General features: G+C 38.6%; 1 protein-coding gene across 2 annotated transcripts in view; it reads left to right on the top strand.

Annotated features, from left to right (window-relative positions):
• pcdh15a (protocadherin-related 15a) overlaps nucleotides 1-23,452 on the top strand; it is a 409,861-nt gene that overhangs the window by 217,260 nt on the left and 169,149 nt on the right. For both annotated transcript variants that reach the window (XM_089117218.1, XM_089117217.1), the window contains one exon: nucleotides 12,417-12,551. In XM_089117218.1, the coding sequence (XP_088973344.1) occupies nucleotides 12,417-12,551 (135 nt within the window). The remainder of the gene's footprint in view (nucleotides 1-12,416; nucleotides 12,552-23,452) is intronic.

The raw sequence follows: 23,452 nt of genomic DNA, 5'->3' as shown, positions 1-23,452 counted from the left end.
GATACTGTTGCCGTGGCAACGCATCAAACTTTAAAATTCTTTTTTTTTTGATGATTTTGAGACTCTTAATGGCTTTTGAGGCCCTTAACGGGTTTGAAAACTCTTGAAACTTTGCACACAGGTCATATCCCACAGCCATCAGGCCCGGGCTGAAGATGGTACCTAGGCGTGGCAGGGGGGCTAGACAGCGCCCCCTGGAACGGGGTCCGAAAACTTGGTCCATAAATCAAACACGCTTGCATGTAATAATATGAATGAAAAACTTCATCTGTATAATGTAAACAGATGAAAAACTTCATCTGTATAATGATGAAAAACAGATGAAAAACTTCATCTGTATAATGTAAACATACGGTAGATGTAGACCTGTGAATGGATTCTTGATATCTTTTAAACTGTTGCCGTGGCAAAGCTTCAAACTTTGAAATTATTTTAGGATGCTTTTGAGACTCTTAGCATGCTTGAAATTGCATGAAACTCAACAGACACATCACATTTATTAGCCAGTAGACATGTGCAAAGTTTCAGAAACGGGCATGGTGCAGGGACTAAATAGCGCCACCTTTTGACAAAAGTGGGGTTGTTATTTTTATCTACAGTTACAAAAATCGTTATATACATTGTACTCCTCAAGCCAGACAACTTTCTAATTCATAGTCATTAGCTCAGACCAAGAGGAAGTCAGATATTTTGGTTTGAATATGGTGAGACTCTCTCTGAGCCTACGTCCGTGTATGGCAGGCCCTTTTAACATTTAAAAGCTAAGTTTGCCTATCCGGAAATTAACATTGTAGATATCAACAATGTCTTTCTGTCTAGTCGTAATTACATTTTGGATAGTTTGTATTATCATTTAAGATATCTGTAACATAATTGTGACTAGTCAAAATGACAGACTATGGCAAGCCGTTTTAATATTTAATCATGAAAGGGCCAAAGCCTTCGGCACCGCCACCCCGGTGCCTTTAGGTAACTAAAGGAGCCGGGGTTGCGGTGCCACCGGCTTGGGCCCGCCATCGCTGCTCGCAGCTATATTTATTATTATTATTATTATTTATACGACTATTTGGGCACTTTTGGGGCCCTTAACATGCTCAAAAACTCTTGAAACTTTGCACACGGGTCAGAATCCGCGGCCATCAGGGCCGGGCTAAAGATGGTACCCGGGCGTGGCAGGGGGGCTAGACAGCGCCCCCTGGAACGGGGTCCGAAAACTTGGTCCATAACTCAAACACGCTTGCATGTAATAATATGAAACTCGGTACACATGTTGATCTCATCGTTCATATATACCTCAAACTATTACTTTTTACCCCAGCCCAACAGGAAGTCGGCTATTGAGGTTTGTTTGTAAAACGCTCGCAATGGAATGTGCAATACTCCTCCTAGAGAATTCAAACACACGGCACGAAACTCGGTCAGCATGAAGTCAAGGCATTGAGGATGAAAGTTTGCGAGGGGATTTTTGATATCTCGAACGGTTTGGCCGTGGCGAGGAAACAAACTTATGGCGATAATCGTGAAACAGGAAGTGTGTCAGAACTTCAGCATACATTAACTGATCTTGATGAAACTTCAGCAGTTTGTTTGCTGTAAGAGGACGATCACATGGATGTGAATATTGTGAGTCAAAGTTATAGCGCCACCAACTGGCAGCAGGAAGTGTGTCACTTTCAAAATGCTTTGAAATCACCCTCTTATTTTTACCCGATTTGCTTCAAACTTAATCTGTATAATTTAAATACATAGCAGATGAAGACCTGTGAATGGATTCTTGATATCTTTGATACTGTTGCCGTGGCAACGCATCAAACTTTAAAATTCTTTTTTTTTGATGATTTTGAGACTCTTAGCGGCTTTTGGGGCCTTTAACGGGTTTGAAAACTCTTGAAACTTTGCACACAGGTCAGATCCCACAGCCATCAGAGCCGGGCTGAAGATGGTACCTGGGTGTGGCAGGGGGGCTAGACAGCGCCCCCTGGAACGGGGTCCGAACACTTGGTCCATAACTCAAACACGCTTGCATGTAATAATATGAAACTCGGTACACATGTTGATCTCATCGTTCATATATACCTCAAACTATTACTTTTTACCCCAGCCCAACAGGAAGTCGGCTATTGAGGTTTGTTTGTAAAACGCTCGCAATGGAATGTGCAATACTCCTCCTAGAGAAATCAAACACACGGCACGAAACTCGGTCAGCATGAAGTCAAGGCATTGAGGATAAAAGTTTGCGAGGGGATTTTTGATATCTCGAACGGTTTGGCCGTGGCGAGGAAATGAAATTATGGCGAGAAACGTGAAACAGGAAGTGTTTTATAACTTCAGCATACATTAACTGATCTTGATGAAACTTCAGCAGTGTGTTCGCTGTAAGAGGACGATCACATGGATGTGACTATTGTGAGTCAAAGTTATAGCGCCACCAACTGGCAGCAGGAAGTGTGTCACTTTCAAAATGCTTTGAAATCACCCTTTTATTTTTACCCGATTTGCTTCAAACTTAATCTGTATAATGTAAATATACGGCAGATGTAGACCTGTGAATGGATTCTTGATATCTTTTAAACTGTTGCCGTGGCAACGCATCAAACTTTACCATTCTTTTAGGATGCTTTTGAGACCCTTAGCATGCTTCAAATCGCATGAAACTCGACAGACACATCACATTTATTAGCCAGTAGACATGTGCAAAGTTTCAGAAACGGGCGTGGTGAGGGCTCAGTAGCACCACCTTTTGACAAAAGTGGGGTTGTTAGTTTTAACTAGAGTTACAAAAATCGGTATGTATATTGTACTCCTCGAGCCGGACAACTTTCTAATTGACACTCATTAGCTAGGACCCACAGAAAGTCAGATTTCTTTTTTTGAATGTAGAGAAAATCTTAGAATTTTGCCAGTCTCTCAGTGTCTCTCTGTGTGAGTGAGAGGAGGGGCACCTGTCAGGTTAATTTTAACCCTTTATTTGCTGTGTGCGACTTCTCTGGCATTTTCGGGGGCCTTAACATCCTCTAAAACTCTTGAAACTTTGCACACGGGTCAGAACCCATGGCCATCAGGGCCGGGCTGAAGCTGGTCATCGGGCGTGGCAGGGCGGCTCGACAGCGCCCCCTGGACTGGGATTCGAACATTTGTCCATAAATCAAACACACTTGCGTGAATTAATATGAAACTCTGTACAATTATAGATCACATCAGGCCAAACAACTTTCGTGCTCTAAGTTTTACGACAATTAAAATGGAAGTTGAGAATTATGGGTTGTTTGAATAGTTGTCCTAGGAGAAATACATCAAATTACAACGCATGTGTTTACCAATCACAACCAAACTCGGTGTGCAAGAAGTCAAGACATTGAGGATGAAAGTTTGTGAGGGGATTTTTGATATCTCAAACGGTTTGGCCGTGGCGAGGAAACGAAATTATGGCGAGAAACGTGAAACAGGAAGTGTGTTATAACTTCAGCATACATTAACATATCTTGATGAAACTTCATCAGTGTGTTCGCTGTAAGAGGACGATCACATGGATGTGACTATTTCGAGTCAAAGTTATAGCGCCACCAACTGGCAGCAGGAAGTGTGTCACTTTCAAAATGCTTTGAAATCAACCTCTTATTTTTACCCGATTTGCTTCAAACTTCATCTGTATAATGTAAATACATGGCAGATGAAGACCTGTGAATGGATTCTTGATATCTTTGATACTGTTGCCGTGGCAACGCATCAAACTTTAAAATTCTTTTTTTTTGATGATTTTGAGACTCTTAATGGCTTTTGAGGCCCTTAACGGGTTTGAAAACTCTTGAAACTTTGCACACAGGTCATATCCCACAGCCATCAGGCCCGGGCTGAAGATGGTACCTAGGCGTGGCAGGGGGGCTAGACAGCGCCCCCTGGAACGGGGTCCGAAAACTTGGTCCATAAATCAAACACGCTTGCATGTAATAATATGAATGAAAAACTTCATCTGTATAATGTAAACAGATGAAAAACTTCATCTGTATAATGATGAAAAACAGATGAAAAACTTCATCTGTATAATGTAAACATACGGTAGATGTAGACCTGTGAATGGATTCTTGATATCTTTTAAACTGTTGCCGTGGCAAAGCTTCAAACTTTGAAATTATTTTAGGATGCTTTTGAGACTCTTAGCATGCTTGAAATTGCATGAAACTCAACAGACACATCACATTTATTAGCCAGTAGACACGTGCAAAGTTTCAGAAACGGGCATGGTGCAGGGACTAAATAGCCCCACCTTTTGACAAAAGTGGGGTTGTTATTTTTATCTACAGTTACAAAAATCGTTATATACATTGTACTCCTCAAGCCAGACAACTTTCTAATTCATAGTCATTAGCTCAGACCAAGAGGAAGTCAGATATTTTGGTTTGAATATGGTGAGACTCTCTCTGAGCCTACGTCTGTGTATGGCAAGCCCTTTTAACATTTAAAAGCTAAGTTTGCCTATCCGGAAATTAACATTGTAGATATCAACAATGTCTTTCTGTCTAGTCGTAATTACATTTTGGATAGTTTGTATTATCATTTAAGATATCTGTAACATAATTGTGACTAGTCAAAATGACAGACTATGGCAAGCCGTTTTAACATTTAATCATGAAAGGGCCAAAGCCTTCGGCACCGCCACCCCGGTGCCTTTAGGTAACTAAAGGAGCCAGGGGTTGCGGTGCCACCGGCTTGGGCCCGCCATCGCTGCTCGCAGCTATATTTATTATTATTATTATTATTTATACGACTATTCGGGCACTTTTGGGGCCCTTAACATGCTCAAAAACTCTTGAAACTTAGCACACGGGTCAGAACCCGCGGCCATCAGGGCCGGGCTGAAGATGGTACCCGGGCGTGGCAGGGGGGCTAGACAGCGCCCCCTGGAACGGGGTCCGAAAACTTGGTCCATAAATCAAACACGCTTGCATGTAATAATATGAAACTCGGTGCACATATAGATCTCATCGTTCATATATACCTCATACTATTACTTTTTACCCCAGCCCAACAGGAAGTCGGTTATTTAGGGTTGTTCATAAAACACTCGCAATGGAATTTGAAGTACTACTCCTAGAGAATTCAAACTCACGGCACGAAACTCGGTCAGCATGAAGTCAAGGCATTGACGATGAAAGTTTGCGAGGGGATTTTTGATATCTCGAACGGTTTGGCCATGGCGAGGAAACGAAATTATGGCGAGAAACGTGAAACAGGAAGTGTGTTATAACTTCAGCATACATTAACTGATCTTGATGAAACTTCAGCAGTATGTTCGCTGTAAGAGGACGATCACATGGATGTGACTATTGTGAGTCAGAGTTATAGCGCCACCAACTGGCAGCAGGAAGTGTGTCACTTTCAAAATGCTTTGAACTCACCCTTTTATTTTTACCCGGTGTGCTTCAAACTTAATCTGTATAATGTAAACACATAGCAGATGAAGACCTGTGAATGGATTCTTGATATCTTTGATACTGTTGCCGTGGCAACGCATCAAACTTTAAAATTCTTTTTTTTTATGATTTTGAGACTCTTAGCGGCTTTTGGGGCCCTTAACGGGTTTGAAAACTCTTGAAACTTTGCACACAGGTCCGATCCCACAGCCATCAGAGCCGGGCTGAAGATGGTACCTGGGTGTGGCAGGGGGGCTAGACAGCGCCCCCTGGAACGGGGTCCGAACACTTGGTCCATAAATCAAACACGCTTGCATGTAATAATATGAAACTCGGTACACATGTTGATCTCATCGTTTCATCTATACCTCACGCTCTTACTTTTTACCCCAGCCAAACAGGAAGTCGGCTATTGAGGTTTGTTTGTAAAACGCTCGCAATGGAATGTGCAATACTCCTCCTAGAGAATTCAAACACACGGCACGAAACTCGGTCAGCATGAAGTCAAGGCATTGAGGATGAAAGTTTGCGAGGGGATTTTTGATATCTCGAACGGTTTGGCCGTGGCGAGGAAACAAAATTATGGCGAGAAACGTGAAACAGGAAGTGTGTTATAACTTCAGCATACATTAACTGATCTTGATGAAACTTCAGCAGTGTGTTCACTGTAAGAGGCTGATTACATGGATGTGACTATTGTGAGTCAAAGTTATAGCGCCACCAACTGGCAGCAGGAAGTGTGTCACTTTCAAAATGCTTTGATATCACCCTCTTATTTTTAACCGATTTGCTTCAAACTTCATCTGTATAATGTAAAAATACAGCAGATGTAGACCTGTGAATGGATTCTTGATATCTTTGATACTGTTGCTGTGGCAACAAATCAAACTTTAACATTCTTTTTTGATACTTTTGGGACTCTTAGCATGCTTGAAATTGCTTGAAACAGATAGATACAGATAGCTCGACAGATACATCACATTTATTAGCCAGTAGGCATGTGCAACTTTGGCAAAAGATTAAAGTAATGTCAAAAAAGTAAACAGTAAACACTAAAAGCCTCATATCTTCTAAAAATGTAATTATACATCATTTGTTTCTAAATTAAATTATACAAATATTATAATTAAACCAGTTTTTCCCTTTTTTCATTTAAGAATTATGTTTACGTTCAAAAACAGCCAGAATGGTTTTAAAATTCAGAAGAAGAAAAAATAATCTGAGTCATACGTAGTGCTATACTGCCCTCTTGTGTTCAATATCAGGTAGGCCTATTGTGTATATTCCCACCGGTTAATCAACGTGTGACTCCGCTGGGACTCGGGAACTTTTAAATCGCTTACTTAAAACCGAAAGTCAAAATACAGATATCCGCACAAGACATTAATGTTGTGGAGTAGAGCAAGCATTTTAAATAAATTCCTATTAAGTAACTAAACAGAATGAACGTTCACTCTGTTCTGCTGGTTCCTCGCTGTTGGCGCGCACAGTTATGAATGCTTGTGCAGCCATGAGTTTTAGTTTAATTTTAAAATTAGCGCAATTTTGGGATTTGTATTATTTGAATTTATTTTTAAAAAAAACACAATGTTGAATTTTATTGTAACACTGTTTAATCGCGCCCACGGTTATATTTTGTATATTATATATAATTATAATGTATTTCTGTATAAAATAATACTACAATAAAAAACACATTTGTGACCGACCTGATCCAGCAAAATTAGTCACAGTGACCCAAATTTAAAAATTGAGATTTTGATATTAATGGAAAGAGGACACTGTAAGCTTTCAAATGATACCTTGGTCATACCTTGAATGGTTGTAACGATATACAGATTTGAATTCTGGTCGTCTGCCCTTTTTTTTCCAATTGAAAACCTAAGAAAATCGCTTTTAAAGTTTTTTTGCCCGTTTTTTTTTTTTTTTTTTGATATCTTTCAAAATCCATAGCATTTTAAGGGATAAACTATTTATTTTATATAGCTTAATTTGACCAAATAGATTAACATATATAAATGCAATTTAACGAGGCTGAAACTCAACTTATTTTTAATTTTTTTGAAATAAATAATTAAAAAGTCACTTTTACAAAAATGTTCTAAAATCAGAAAGATTAAAGAGGAGTCAGAGAGAAATTCAGTTTTCATACGGATTAGCCCACATAAGCAGAGAGCAGTCTGTTTTCTTTCATTTTGAATGGTTGTGTTTAAAAGTAGACATTTCAATATATATATATATGTCTGTGAGGATACCTTATACGCTGACTTTCGGTTCATGAGACAAGCTTCAGTTCACGTGCCGCGCGTCTCCGCGTCGTGATTAGGCCTAGCCTATTGTCTGCAATTTATTTCTTATTATTAAATCCTAGTAATTGGTTGATGAAACATTGATTTAAATTAAGATAATTATTTTAAAACGAAATTTACTTTAACCCTCCTATTATCCTTGGGGTCAATTTGACCCCATTCAATGTTTAACGTCTGTAAAAACATAATTTTATTTTTATTTTTTGCTTCAAATTTAATGACTTGTCCTAATTTAATGGGGACAACTCTGAAAACATAAAATTTACCTGCTAATATTTTTTCAAAGTCCTGTACAAATTTTGTAGCATCGGTGTTCCTTGGGGTCAATTTGACCCCAGGCTCTTTTAGTTGTATAATAAAACAGAAGAAATATTGAAATTTCACACACATTTGTTTTGGTTGTTATATTGAGGTCATTATAACATGTTATAATTTGAATTTATAATGTTCATTGTAATTTTACATATTCAATATCATTTTCAAAAAACGTCCCTCTGTTTTAGGGCTCTAACCAAACATAACCATATCTGTAGTATTGCGAGAACTACTAGTAGTTCACATGACATGTGACATAATTCTCAAGATAACTAATAATTCTTCCCTGTGTATTTGGGAGGGGAAAACATCATTTTTGTGAGAACTTGGATGTTTCCCGTGCCATGGGGGAGGAGAAAACATAATTTTTGTGAGATTGACCCCAAACATAACTCGTGTTACTATCCTTGATAAAATAAATAGTTTTTCTTTCCAAATTTTATAGATTACAAAAATCTATACTTAGAAATATTATAAAACAAAATAAAACACCAGATGTATAAATACTTTTCCAATTTTAGGTAAAATCAGTAAGATTTTATGTTGATTTGTAAATTTGTCCATAGTCGTACAATGGGTATTCTGGATGTGTAAGGGGTTAGGTGGGGTTAGGTGGGGTTAGGTGGGGTGGGGAGGGGGGTGGTGGGTGGATGTCAACTTAAAACGTTACTTAAGTAGTCAACAAAGACATAAATTAACTAAGACAAAACTTTGTAAAAAAATACACATATTGTGGAGGTTTAAATTACTGGGGTCAAATTGACCCCAGAGGGTAAAAAGTGTTATCAGATTTGAGGGTAACAGGAGGGTTAAAGAAAGGCTTTGTGCTTGCATGTTTAAGCTATGTGAAAGTTTTAGTGCTGCTTCCAGAGAACGGTCACGTTCGGATTGTTTTTCCTCATAAATGCGAACACGGAAAATAAAATAAAGATTTTATGTTCTGGAGAGAGTCAACCCTTCTTCATCGGGTGAGTATTACTTTTGGTTTGTGCAGTGTGGTTCACATAGGCCAATTTATTAAAATATTTAATTATCTGGGAATTGGATCTCCTCCATAATGCTGAAATTGCCCAATTTAAAAAAAAAAAAAGTAATAATTTAAGTTTTGTGGTGTAAGTCTACGTATTTTATAATGTTAACTTCAAATAATACTAATAGTAATTTAAAGATGTTGTAGCTAGCATTGGGTCTGGACGTGAAGGATAACTTCGGGAGTTGAAGGGACGTGTCGGTGTCGTGATTCTGTCTTCTCACACCGCGACACAGGTTCGTGGATCTGAGTGTCGCGATCGTTACAGCCTTACATAGGCTATATTCTTCTTGCAGATAAATATAGTCACGCAGTTTAGGTTAGAAGCCTCCAGTGAGTTCAACGTTTCAGGGGATACCCGGGAAATGCTCAGAGGTGACGAGGGGAGTTGAGAAGAGCAATGTTTATTTCAGCGAATTTAAAGCTTTGACAACTTTAATCGTTATTTAAATACCTTTACTCAATTTTCTCGACTACGAAACCCTGTGAGATTATTTTTGAATGTCTGTTCTTTGAAATTAGCAAAAAAAAAATTTTTTTTTTTTTTTGTTATTTCATGGTTTTTCCACATAATCGGCCCATATCTTAAAATGGAAGGTTGCAACTTCCGACTCATTTCGCCAGAGCGGGTCATTTGATTTTTATTTTTTAAACAATGTAATGTGTAACCTAAAAATAAACAGATTATTTGATAAATGGTATATTTAAATCTGCATATTGTAGCCTAATATCTGCAGGGCAGCCTAGTCTTAATAAATGTATGCTTCATTTTTCATTAGTAAATTTGATCAATAAATTCAATAATTTAGAATAATAAGACACTATAGGGCTGTTACCCTAGGTAAGGCTGATCAAATTAAATCGGTTACACAATAATGTTACGAGATTGGTTTAACAGGAGTCAATTAAAAATCGCTGTAAAGAACGATACTTTTAAACATAACCCTAAATCACCATAAGGTGTCGCCAGATGACCGTCTTAATGAACGAGTCATGGATTCAAAATGCTGAATCATTCAGTAATGAGAAAACACATTGCTTTGAGATGCGCGATGGGTCGCTGTGATCTTTGTTTAGCCTAACTATTTTCTCTGCTGAAACAGAAAAAAGTCAATATTGCATCTAAAAAGTCAATATTGCATATAAAATGTAAGTGACTTGACTTGTGTGTGTGACTATGTTTGTTGTAGTGATAAGAGTTGCACCCTTGTTAAAGTTTAAGGCCTTGTGTTTTTGGATATATATCTTTCTTTCTTTTTTTTTCTTTTTTTACAAAATATGCATATAACCCATATATTTTAGATTTATTATTTGCTTTAAATTAAATTAAGATTGTATTTTTGGTAATTGAACCTGAATGAATTTAAAAATGAATGTGCTATATTTCAGATCATATATTTGTTTTTCTTAAAATTTGAACTAACTTTATTCTCAGCTGAATTATAAATATTTTATTTCTGTATGAATTAAAAACACATTTGATTTTTCTTTTTTAATCAATGTAGAATGTGTAACTGAAATATAAACAGATTAGGGCTCTGTTCGAGGACAAGTAACTAAAACCAATGCGACATGATGAATGTTTGTTTCCCAAACCATCTCAGAGTAACAGCTTACTTTTCTTTCTTACTATATTCTTTCTTACTATAAACTGTGCTGTAGAGCTTGCATCAGTCAAAGCAGGGTTACATTTTGCATGTCGTGCACAATAAACCTAAAGGCACCAGGGTGGCGGTGCCACCGGCTTCATATATATATGTATATATACAGTATATATATATATATATATATATATAGCTGTGATCCGCGATTAAGGGCCAAAGCCAGTGGCATGGCCACCCTGGTGCTTTTAGGTAACTGAGGAACCGGGGTTGCGGTGCCACCGGCTTGGGCCCTTCATCGCTGCTCGCAGCTATATTTCTTTTTCTTTTTCATTCAGTGGAAGTCAATTTTAACAAAAAACAGTTTGGTTCCAAAATTCTTATTTTATATTCCACAAAAGAAAGAACGCCAAACAGGTTTGAATTTAGTATTAGCCGTATTAGGTTTGAGTTAGTATTAATAGTATTAATATTTTAGTGAACAATCGTCTTAATGTTTTATATGTATATATGGACCTACATCTTAAGGCTGCATGCTAGTAAGGCTGCACATCTCAACATCTCGGCCATCATGTCCTAAAGTTCTATCGTAGCCTATCTCAAAAGGGTCCTTGGAAAGACAGCCTCTGTTTCATGTTTTTCATTCTGTCTGTAGGTCTAGGGCATGGTGGGTGCGTAAAATGTGTTTAATTATATTTTAACATTTTCATTTTTAACATCTAATGAATTAAATTAACACATTAAGTTCGAAATGTGCATTTTCATGTCTATTCAAAAAAAGGGGGGGTGACAGTTAACAGGTTAAATCAACAGCCCTAATATATTTATGTTTATATTTTAATTGCTTGACAAATGCAATATTTTTTTTTTCCTGTGTTGCTTTGTTTCCTACACTCTAAAAAATGCTGGGTTGTTTTAACCCAACTTTGGGTCAAATATGGACTAACCCAGCCAGTGGGTTAAATTTTTACATTACATTTTTAACCCAACATTTCGGGTTTGTCCATATTTGACCCAAAATTGGGTTAAAACAACCCAGCATTTTTTAGAGTGTATTGATAAAAGGAAGTTGGCACATTATACAGTATATTGAATACAGTATATTATACAGTATATTGAATATCTTGTTTCTTTTCCTTTTAGCCAATAGGCTTCCATTTATGTCACAGCTTTAGAGCCAAAATCGAAGATCTAAAGCAAGATGTGTGTACATTGGATATGATAATTCTCTCTCTCAGAATTATGTTATTTCCAATGTACACACATCTTGCTTTAGATCTTCGATTTTTTACGTTTGAATTCTCTGAACTTTCAAACAAGCAATTTAATCTGTTGTATTTCTGAAGAGGTTCTTGCATGTCAGAGTGAATGCTGTAGTTGAGTGACTCTTTGGCTTGTTTATGCAATATGAGGAAGCCCGTTCTCATCCTTTAGCGTCACATAGAATACGACATAATATGACAAAACGACGCTATACTACGCACATGGCACCCTTTATCGTTAATATAACACGCGAACCCAAGTCGTCATAAATCCTTTAGCGTAATATGAGACTACCCAACCCCACAGCTCAACCTACCCATTACAGCATGTGTTATATTAACGATAAGGGTGCCATGTGCGTAGTATAGCGCCGTTTTGTCATATAGCGTTCTATATGACGCTAAAGGATGATAATGTTTTGGGATTGTGTCATGTTTGTCATGATCTTGTTAATGTGTGAATCCCCTCTCATCTTTGTTTTGCGAAGACAAAAGATCCTCAGTTGAAGATCACCCTGAATGGCTACACCTCCATCTTCACAATCTCGCCCACTGGCATCACACGTTACCTCACCCTGTTGACACCAGTGGACCGTGAGATGCAGACGAATTACACTTTAACGGTAAGATATTATACACATATTTTCCAGTCTGAATGAAAACCTCCCATTGGCTTCTGTTTGTTTTATTTTCAGCTGATTATAATTCCTACTAGATTAACCTGAACCAGTGACTCACTCAAACATATTGCATTTCATCCCAAAATCCAAAAGAAACAGTGATTTTGTATAAAGAAAATAAAGCCAATTCCATAAATGTTCTTTGTAACATTATTTTATGACAATTGAGGACATATTCTCTCTCAAATTGTCATTAATTCAAATTTTTCTCAGCAGTGATTCTTGCTTCTGATATGTTATATCTATATTAGAGTACAGTACATTATTTTTTATTATTATTTAATTATTAATTTGTATGTATTTCTAATTTAAATCCACATAAAGATATATTAATGATATTATCTGTTTATAAACATTTTTGATTAGAAGTTTTTTAGTTTTTTTTTTTTTTTTTTGGGGGGGGGGATTTACTTTATTATCATGAAAATATTGGTGCAATGGAACTCTTTAATGTCCTCTTGAGATTATTTACTGCTCTTCTAAGACATAGTGTGCATCACAATCTACCCTGTGGTGCTTCTCCGGCATGAGGAGCATCTAATTTAGCAACAACAGGGAATGTTCTTACTTTAAGATTAATATTTATGTCTCGAAGATCAAGTCTCAGCATGACATCTCTTTTCCTTGTGATGAACAAAACATGCCTATTGAGACGATGCTGCTTGTTCATTTGAAGTGTCTCTTCAGGACTCTGTCCATCGATCAAATCAATTGATCTGAGATTTGGGCTCAAGTGTCTTTGATCTTTCTAGAATCCCTGATCTCGAAGAAGCAGTTACAAGACAGCTGGATCACACGGGGGTCGTCTGAGCGCAGTGTTTTGATCATTTTCTAATCTGAGAGGTGGGGTTTGTTTCATGGACCATTCACTACAATGGCCTGACAGCTTTGGTTTGGTTGTGTCCCATTTGGGGCTCATAAAAGGACTACATTTGGAGTATACAAGATGACTAAAGTCGAAAGTCTTTCACCTGTTACGTGAATATAACTGAACAGTTTCAGAGCCGGTTTACAGTCGACAAAACCAAACAAATGGAACCCGGTTTTGATCAGATTGAGCAGGTTCACAGTGCTCAAATGTTCTTTTTCAACACAGGCTTTGATCCAGAGTTTATGATTAACTCTAGAATGTTTGCGCCTGCAAGATTGTCATCTGCAGCGAACTGCCAATCACACGGAACATGGAGAGTGTTAGTTCGAGCCACTTCTTGTGAGAGAGTCGGCACAATTCAAAAGATTAATGCCCTATTCGGGCTTTACAAGGGTAGATGGAGTAATTTCTTTTTACCACAGGATGTCTGTAATAATAATGGCCAGTTCATTAATGGCAGAAGTAGGGAGGGATGACTCGATTAACGCACCACGTCACCTTCCTGTCGTCATGTCTGTGTTATGTTGCTTCCTGATATCATGTGGGGAAACATGATATATAAAACAGTTAAGCCCGGTTGAACGAGGTATCTATTAAATTCAGATTGGATTATGTTGGTTATAGGCACTTGCCTAAATCTAAAAGAAGTTGTGTGCCCCTAAGTCAGGGGTAGGCTAGTTTGGTCCTAGAGAGCCGCTATCCTGCAGAATTTAGTTCCAACCAGAGCCCGTCTTACGGAGAGCCTTGGCACTTCCTATTAGCCCCATTGTTTATCATCCTGGTTGCAGTTCCATTAGAATTCCACTGGAGGTGATTGCGGGCGAGAGCAGAATGAATGGGAGTCTATGGGGCTAAACGGCTAAAAGTGTCTCTTTCACCTGCTTGTCGTTAAATTAACATAGATTTTATTATTGATTCCGCAAGTTCAATATAGATTATAGGCCAAAAGTCGAATGAACGAGTACTTATGTCCTTTCGATTTCTTACAGGTTAGGCCATTGTTGGCCGGAACACGCTAGCATTCTGCTATTGTGTGACGTCATCACATTTTTGAACGGGTTTTTAGAACAGATAAGTGAACTTAAAAATGCAATTTTCAGCTGAGTGTATTATCTTAGCCCTCCCTTTTGAATGCAACTTTCAAATTACATCCTGAGAAAACTGGATTTATGGGGGTGAAACCCCATTGACTCCCATTCATTCTGCACTCGACCGCGAGCGCCCCCGCATGGACAGAGACGTGTTACTGCAGCCAGTCCACAACCCGGAAGTAACCAGCCAGTGCCAATTCTCTTCAATTAGACATTCTCTGGTTCCAACCCTAATCAAACACACGTGAAAAAGCTAATGTCTTCAGGATTACTAAGGCTATTGGCAGGAGAGTGTTGGAGCCAATCTCTGCAGGACAGCGGCTCTCTAGGACCGATCTTGCCTACCCCTGCCCTAAGTGCTTTTTTTGGTCTGAATGGTATGTGGTAAACACTAGACATCCAACGCACATGTCAATATGAGACGCAGATATATATGGGACAGAAGGCACCTCCTTGTGGTCTAACCCTAACCCTACCCCAGACCTAAACCTACCATAACCGAAGCGTGCTATATTGACGCTAAAGGGTACCATATGCGTTGGATGTCTACGCTTTGGCAAAAGCGTTGTATATGACGCCTTGGGATGAGAATGCGTTGGTTATTTACATACACATTTACAGCGGTTCTAATTCGCAGAGGATTAGTATTAGCTGGGCTAATTTTTCCGGACCCTTTTATAGAAGGTAAAAGTCAGAAGGGGAAGGGGTAAAAGCTGTTTGTCAGTAAATGGGAGGCAGGAGAATCGTGATGGGAATTTCAACTTTTTAGAGGAATTAAGCCTTTTTAGAGTGATGTGACCACTCAAAGCCGTAATCTTTACTGTCTATGGATCATACACACCTGCACAATGCAGCACCAGGCAGGTTATCTAGTGTTTTTTGCTAGTTTCAGCCTGACGCAGTTATCGTTTTCACATGCTGCACCACTTTGTGTAAATAGCAAATGCATTTGCGCCTATCTGTGCGCCCACTAGTCTGAAAATGAGGTGTGTTCAGGTGCATTATTGGCACGTAGCTATTTTGAGACAACTGAAATCAGCAGTTTTGAAACCTGGTCTGAAGTCAGCAGCGCAGTATTTATTTATTTTTGTTATTTAAAGTGCGCATTAGTTATACATGCCTATATACGGGTCCACAACACGTGTACACTCTTATTACACACACAGGGACGCGCAGCAGCACACACACTAGCCAAATATTACAAATAAAAGGATTACAATGTAAAAGATTAATATTGTGTACATTAAAGATATGGTGGAAATAAACTAAATATTAAATTCACTCTGTCATAGAGTAGATCAATTAAAATAATTTACATTATTTATTCAGGTAGATTCCATTAAAGAAATAAAGCCTTAAGAACTGCTCAAAAATATCATGTGTAACATTATTAACATAATAATAGATATTTCATGGTTAACTGTAAGTGGTGTTTTTGGAAAGTTGAAACAAAGTCAGCAGCGGAAAAGTCACAGAGCAGGGTCACCGAGTCCTGAGGCGAGTCCCGCATAAAAGTCGCCAACGCTCTGCTGATGGCCAATACTTTTGTGAATTCAGTGTATATAATTTTAAATAGTTCAATATTGACACACCCCTGCTCACTGTGAGATCTTGATGAACTAGATCCTAATAATCAGCATTCATCAATTTGAAAGGCTTAACAAAAGTCTGCTTATCCAGCCCGTTCTCATCCTTTAACGTCATATAGAACGCTATATGCAAAAACGGCGCTATACTATGCACATGGCACCCTTTATCGTTAATATAACACGCGAACCCAAGACGTTATAAATCACACACCTAAACTTATAAACACACCCTACCCCACACCTAAACTTAGCCCTCACAGCGCGTGTTATATTAACGATAACGGGTGCCATGTGTGTAGTATAGCGCCGTTTTGTCATATAGCGTTCTATATGACGTTAAAGGATGAGAATGCGTTGGCTTATCAGCACAAAACAGAGACCCAACCACATTTAATATTTATTATTATTTTACAAAGAACAAACAGGTTAAAAAAAAACATATTAAAGAAAATTAGCTATTCCTGCAGAGATACCAACATACTTAAAGTCTACTTCTTTGCAATGCAATTTTAAAGGTAAAGTTCATCCAGGGCTGAGTTTCCTGAAACCTTCTTAAAGCTACATCGTTCTTAATTTACACCTTAAACTGTTCCTTATCATTAACATGTGTTTCCCGAAACGTTCTTAGTTAAGTATACCTTCTGTAAGTCACTCGTTCAGAAGGTTGGTCTGGAGCACTCTTAGCTATACCTTATCACTGTTGGCAGTTCACTCCACTAGTGGGCACCACTGCAAAAAGCTTCTTTACATCTTAGTCTATATTATTTTAAATTGAATATAACCAGTGTTCAATTAGACTAATTCAAGTGTTTTCATGCAAATAATAAAATTATATTATTTTTAATTATATTATCCAAAGGTACATCAGCTGGCAAACCATTCGAAAGTAAAGGCTTGTTCGTCTATTTAAAGAGAATGACTGTGGTGGGGAATTTGGTCAAACTATGGCAGCAACACAGCGAATAGTTGCGCTAAATCAAAGACGCCGCCATCCGCGAAACCATTTAGTGTATATGCACTATTATATTCGCGAAAACTTTAGTCCCCTGGCTACCATGTCAGGATATACAATACAAAAGAAATTTCGCCTACAATTCAAAAAGAAAATTCTAAATTGGGACCCAGCTAGAACAAGTCGAAACATTCAAATATCTGGGGTCGACCATTCAAGGGAACAAGATCGCAGCATCAGTTGACATTACCCACCGAATCAGATCTGTTACTTTGGCCTTTGGTTCGACTTCCTGGTGCATCTGGAAGAGAAAGTCTCTAACAACAGCAACAAAGGTTAGTTTATACCTCTTATTCTACCAATTCTCCTATATGGAGCAGAAACTTGGGTACTCTTAGAGGCAGATGCGAGAAGATTGGAGGTATTCCAAATGCGTTGCCTTCGCCGGATTCTTGGAGTTACACTCCTTGACAAGATTCCGAATGAGAAAGTTCGCCGTCGCTGTTCTCACCAACTGGAAATCAACGTCCTGATTAGGCGTGCCCGCCTCTGATGGTTTGGATAGGTTTGCAGGATGGATGAGCACCGTCTCCCATACCGCAACCTATAGCGAACCACGCCATAGCTGGAAAGTTTTAACCCTTTCACACGTAAGTTTAAAATATTCTAACTGACCCCCCAGCGTGAGTTTTTCAAGGCGACCGTTATTTAGAACTTGCCACTTTAATGTTTCCATGGTGACGCGTCATTGCTTGTCACGTGACACAGCACAACCAGAACAGAGCGCGGAATGAATGATGATCTGCTTTTATGTCATTTTTCCTTTTTTATTAAAAATATTCAAAAATGTATTAGCTATATCATGAAACACTGATATTCCGATTGTCAAATATGTGCAAGTGGATGGGTTTTGTTGTTTAGACATCTTTATAACGATCGCGTTAGTTAGCTGTATGCACAATGGGCGGCGCCATTTTAGTTTCGTTTTTAGTTCAGAGAATCGGATCTGTTGGATTTATAACGTCAATTCATCCACTTCTTACGAAATACATGATAGTAAATGGCTGGTGAACTGGGAGAAGAATAGGATCAAATGTTAAGCTACTTACACAATGTGTATCTGATATGAATAAAACGTGTCGTCTTATTATAGTTGAAAGGATTATTATTGCTGCTTCTATAGACATCTGTGTGTATTTTACAAACTCAAAATCATTGTTTTGCTAGTACATATGTGTATTTAAATGTCTGAAACCTAAAATAAACATTATGTGGTTGAAAACACTCAATAGTTGTGATATATGACAGCACTGAGTGCGTCTGTCTCTGGTTGAGCGCCAGCCAACGCGCGAGAGCAAGTTTGAATTTAGCAGTTGCTGACGTGTGCACTGAACGTTCTAATCACACCGGTGTGATCGTACGCTCCAGGGACCAGCCAAGACTGATCACACCGGTGTGATCGTACGCATGAAAGGGTTAAGAAATGCACCGAAAAAGACGTGGATCAAACAAGTGGAGATGGATCTAGCAGCGTACAGTATTTCACCCCATTATGCCAACAACAACGCGGCTCAGGACAGGAAACAGTGGAGAAAGATCGTGGAGATCGTATGCGAAGGCAATTTCCGTTCAGCACCCACGGTTCCATATAACCTACGGCCATGTTAGGACTACGGAATCACGGGAGAGAAATAATAATAAATAATAAAAGAAAATTCAGCAGCTTTTAGATCTTATTAAGACAAGACAAGACTTGTCAAGATAAACTGGATGGAACTACCCCCTCAGCCCCGAAATTCAGCTGCTTGCGGCTCTCCATTTTTATGCAGTGGGGAATAATCTGGAGGTGGATTGGGATAGAACCAATTATTTTCATTTCTTTTTATTACAAAGATTACTATTTTATTTATTTTTTCTCCGCCATAGCTATTGATTAAATGTTTCACGTGTTGCACTTTTATTGAGTAGGTCATCCACGGAAAATGTTTATTTACACCAATAATGTGATGCAGCTGCTGGGCAATCAACCCTGGTTGTGGAGTAAATAAAAAAAATTATAGCAAATATGTTATGATAATATAAGTGGCCCTTTCTAATGCAATGAAAGCATACGGACAGTTACTGTAGTGGGTTAGACGCATGACCCGTTTGAGCACGAGGTATCCAGGGTTTAATTTAGTTTGCAATTTGTATTATTATTTTTTTTAATAATATCCCATGAGTCCAAATAAATGCAATTTCCACTATTTCTGAAGTGCTTGTTTTAAAAAGAACACCGCTTTCTCGCATAAAGCAGCGAAGAAGTCCCTGCACGAGAGAATAATTGATTCTCAAGCCATCGGTATCAACAAATTCAGCACCATCACCATTTTAAGGGGCTTCCTAAGGCATGGTTCGAGGAACACACCTAGAAATGGTATACCTTCAGTTAAGTTATACCTTAACTTAACTTAAGGTATAACTTTGTAGCGCGTCTTCGTAGCGCGTTAAGAAACAACGTTTATTGGGAAACTCAGCCCAGAAATGTTCTCACTTTCCCGTCATTAAAAAAAAAGAAAGAAAAACAACTGTATGGCTGCAGACTTTATTCCATGGAATACAAAATAATATTTTTAGCAGGTTGTTTGAGCTGCTATCATTCTGAAAGTGAATGGTGACCTGGACCTGTCAAGCTCCAAAAAGTAAAGTAAACAGTGACAGACTTGTCTTTTTGAGTGAACTATTCCTTTTATAGGTCTGTTTTTTTTAGAGTGTGGGTGAATTGTTCATGCAGTGTTCATGTTCTCTTTGGCTGTGAGTGGTCACATCATTCACACACAACCTGTCTCATGGGTTCGACTGGACAGTTGATCCTCTGACAGGTCAAAGTTTGAATTCCCATCACGATTCTCCTGCCTCCCATTTACTGACAAACACCTTTTCCCCTTCCCCTTTCCCTTCTGACTTATACCTTCTATAAAAGGGTCCGTAAAATTTACCCCAGCTAATACTAATCCTGTGCGAATTAGACCTGCTGTAAATATGTCTGTAAATAACAATTATTTCCAGTTTTTCAAGTATGGAGGTGCTTGAAAAAGCATTCAGTTGTGTTCTAGGCATTGGGACAGTTCTGTGGCAAAACTCAAGTGTTTTCCACATACCATTCAGACCAAAAAAAAAAATAAATAAAAAGGTTGAAAGCACTTAGGGGCACACAACTTCTTTTAGATTTAGGTAAGTGCCTACAACATAATCCAATCTGAATTTAATTAATACATCGTTCAACTGGGCTTAAAGGTAAGGATAGTTCACTTTGAAATTATTTTTTGATATGTTTTAGCTTACCTCAAGGGCTTCCAAGATGTAGGTTTCTTTGTTTCCACAGTAGTTTCAATTTTGACATTTTTAGGTCAAACCGTTCTTGTCTGTCAATCATATAATGAAGGTTTATGGGGTTTACCTCAAAGAGCATGCACAGAGAAGTCCAAATTAAACATGATTTAATGACTCATAAGTACACATTGATGGCCTAAGTCACGAAACGAGCGGTTTGTGTGAGAAAACGGACAGTATTTATATCCTTTTTACCTCTTGTAACCACAAATACCTTGAAGTGATCTGAAGGCACGGGCGCTTCTATCTGCAAAAGCATGCCAGAAAGCCCCGGAAGTGATCTCTTGCGTGGTTGCGAAAAAAAAGAAAAAAAAAAATCAACGGTGTATGTTGATATATCGAAATCGTCTTCCATCGCAATTTCCTGTATATCTAAATATGTTTAGATCTTCACAGTGAAGGATAACACTTCTGAAATCTCTGTGTAAAGTAACAATGAGTGACGTACACACGCGAGAGATGACTTCCAGGGCTTTCCGGCGCTTACGCAGACAGAAGCGCCCTTGCCCTAGGATCACTTGGACGTGACTGTGATTACAATATAAATACTGTTCGTTTTCTCACACAAAACAAGTCATTAAATCATGTTTAATTTTGACTTCTCTGTGCGTTCTCTGAGGTGGACACATGAGTGGACCCCATATACCTCTATTATACAGTGTTGTAGTACTCGAGTCTCGGACTCGGTCTTGAGACCATATTTTAATGGTCTCGGTCTTGTCATGGACTCGTGTCCATTTGGACTCGGAATTGACTCGTACTCGAACATTTTTTTTTTAGGACTCGGAATTATTCCCGAGTCCACTCGAGTTCAATTAAAAATATTTTTCATGACTATTAATGTATGTTAATAAAATATTTCTTTAAATTGATTGACACGCCCAGTGATTGGTGATTTTCTAGTGCGCATGACAAATTGTAATAAAATTACTTTTAACACCTACTATGTGGCCTTTTTACCCTAAACTGATCATATTTTTTAAACTCTAAGTAAATTCAGTAAAAAAAAAAATTTCTCTAAGTAAATAAAAGTAAATTAGGTAATCAACCCTCACTAGTCTCGGTCTCGACTCGGACTCGACCGTCTCTGGTCTCTGACTCGACTCTCTATGGACTCGGTCTTTGACTCGGACTCGACTCTCTCTGGTCTCGGTGTCGACTCGGACTCGAGTGAGGTGGTCTCGACTACAACACTGATATGCACTGCATGAAAAGTGGGATTTTTGGCAATTAATGGCACATAAAATTGTTGTGGAATTTGAGGTTAACGGCTATTAACGGGAATATTTGGTCAGCACCAAAAACTGTCAGGAACTGCCAGGAATTGACGTGGGCTTTGTTTGTCAGTGTTGCCCCCATGACCCCCCTACCCCCAGATCTAGGGGTGGCTTTCACATGTAAATGAAATCGCTGTGAGCCATACAAATGCAAATCAAGTAAGTTAGCAGTGTTGGAGGTGTGATTACCTTTCTGTAACCAGATGCTTACATTTTAACAATGATTTGTTCATGCAAGTGACTACAAAATTTTTTAACTAAAGTAACGTATTTTCATTTTCTTTAATTTGAAATAATTCTTTGTATGTTTTTCCATCAAATATGTGACTACACATGAAATATAATACAGAGGAAACATTTGACCAATATTAAGGCAATGATGAAAGTTTAATGACGTATTGTCTGGAAAGGTTGGAAGTCACCAATGTCATAGTAACTTCAAATAATAGCTGAGTACCAAATAGACACCTGTCTCTTTTACACGTCTGGTGTGGTGACAAGTTAAAAGACACATAAAGACCGGTTTCAAATAGAGGTCTGGTCTGTTTTTTTTTAGTTTCGGGTTGTATTTAATGTTCTAAAACCCGTCAGATCGTCTGTTCGAGCCAGTTTTATTGCACGCAAGAGAGCCCTGCGCATCTGGGCGGGATCTGTTGGCGGAACCCGGAGATGGAGAAGTGAAGGAGGAATTCGCCAATGAACTTGTAGTTGAGGATCGCGGTTATGATGACTGACAGACAAGAACGGTTTGACCTAAAAATATCAAAATTGAAAATACTGGTGAAACAAAGACACCTACATCTTGGATGCCCTTGATGTAAGCTAAAACATATCAAAATTCATATCGTGAACTATCCCTTTAACTGTTTTATATATCTTTTCTTTGCCCATATGATATCAAGAAGCAACATAACATAGACATGAAAACAGGAAGGTGACGCGGTGCGTTAATCGAGTTATCCCTCCCACTTCTGCCGTTAATGAATTAGCCATTACTATTACAACTGACTGGAAATATAGGGCCAATCCCAATTCTACCCCTTACCCCTTCACTTTCCCCTTCCCCTCCGTTTTGCGCGTCCACGTGAAGGGGTAGGGCTGTCCCAATTCTCTTTTGGTTGGAGGGGGAGGGCTAGGGGGAAGGGCCAGATAGCCCTTCAAACAAAGATTTTTCGGGAGCACACTTCAAACGAAGGGGTATGAGAAGTGTCACTGCTAACCCAGGCTGGCTGCCCAAGCGACAAAGGAGACCCATAAATTTAAATATTTGTGGTTTTAATAAGTATTATAACGACAAATAATGATTTGCTTTATGTTACATTCAATATTGTGTTCATATTTACGGTCAGTTTCTTCACAGAAACGTTTGTAAAAAAATCGCTAAAATTACTGTAGTTTGCTAGTGATAGTCCCGCAACATATTTTCGTCGTCTCCGTTGTTTCCTGCGAACTTCACAAGATGCAAGAAAATAGCTGTAACCCACGCGACTGAGATAACTGCAGCTGTCGACGGGATCTTGGAAGTTGTGATAAACATCGGCGCATATCCTGTGACGTAGGCGCTAGCGACGACTAATAATGACGTTTAACGGAGGCGTAGTGGTGTCCCATTTCTTAGGGGAATATTTTCACCCCTACGCATTGCCACTCTGTTTCAAGGGTCAAGGGGAAGGCGAAGGGGTAGGGCTAGGG

Source organism: Pimephales promelas, chromosome 11, assembly GCF_988280905.1.
Source record: "Pimephales promelas chromosome 11, fPimPro1.hap1.1, whole genome shotgun sequence".
NCBI classification, from domain to species: Eukaryota; Metazoa; Chordata; class Actinopteri; order Cypriniformes; family Leuciscidae; genus Pimephales; species Pimephales promelas.
This window is presented reverse-complemented; position numbering and strand designations above follow the sequence as displayed.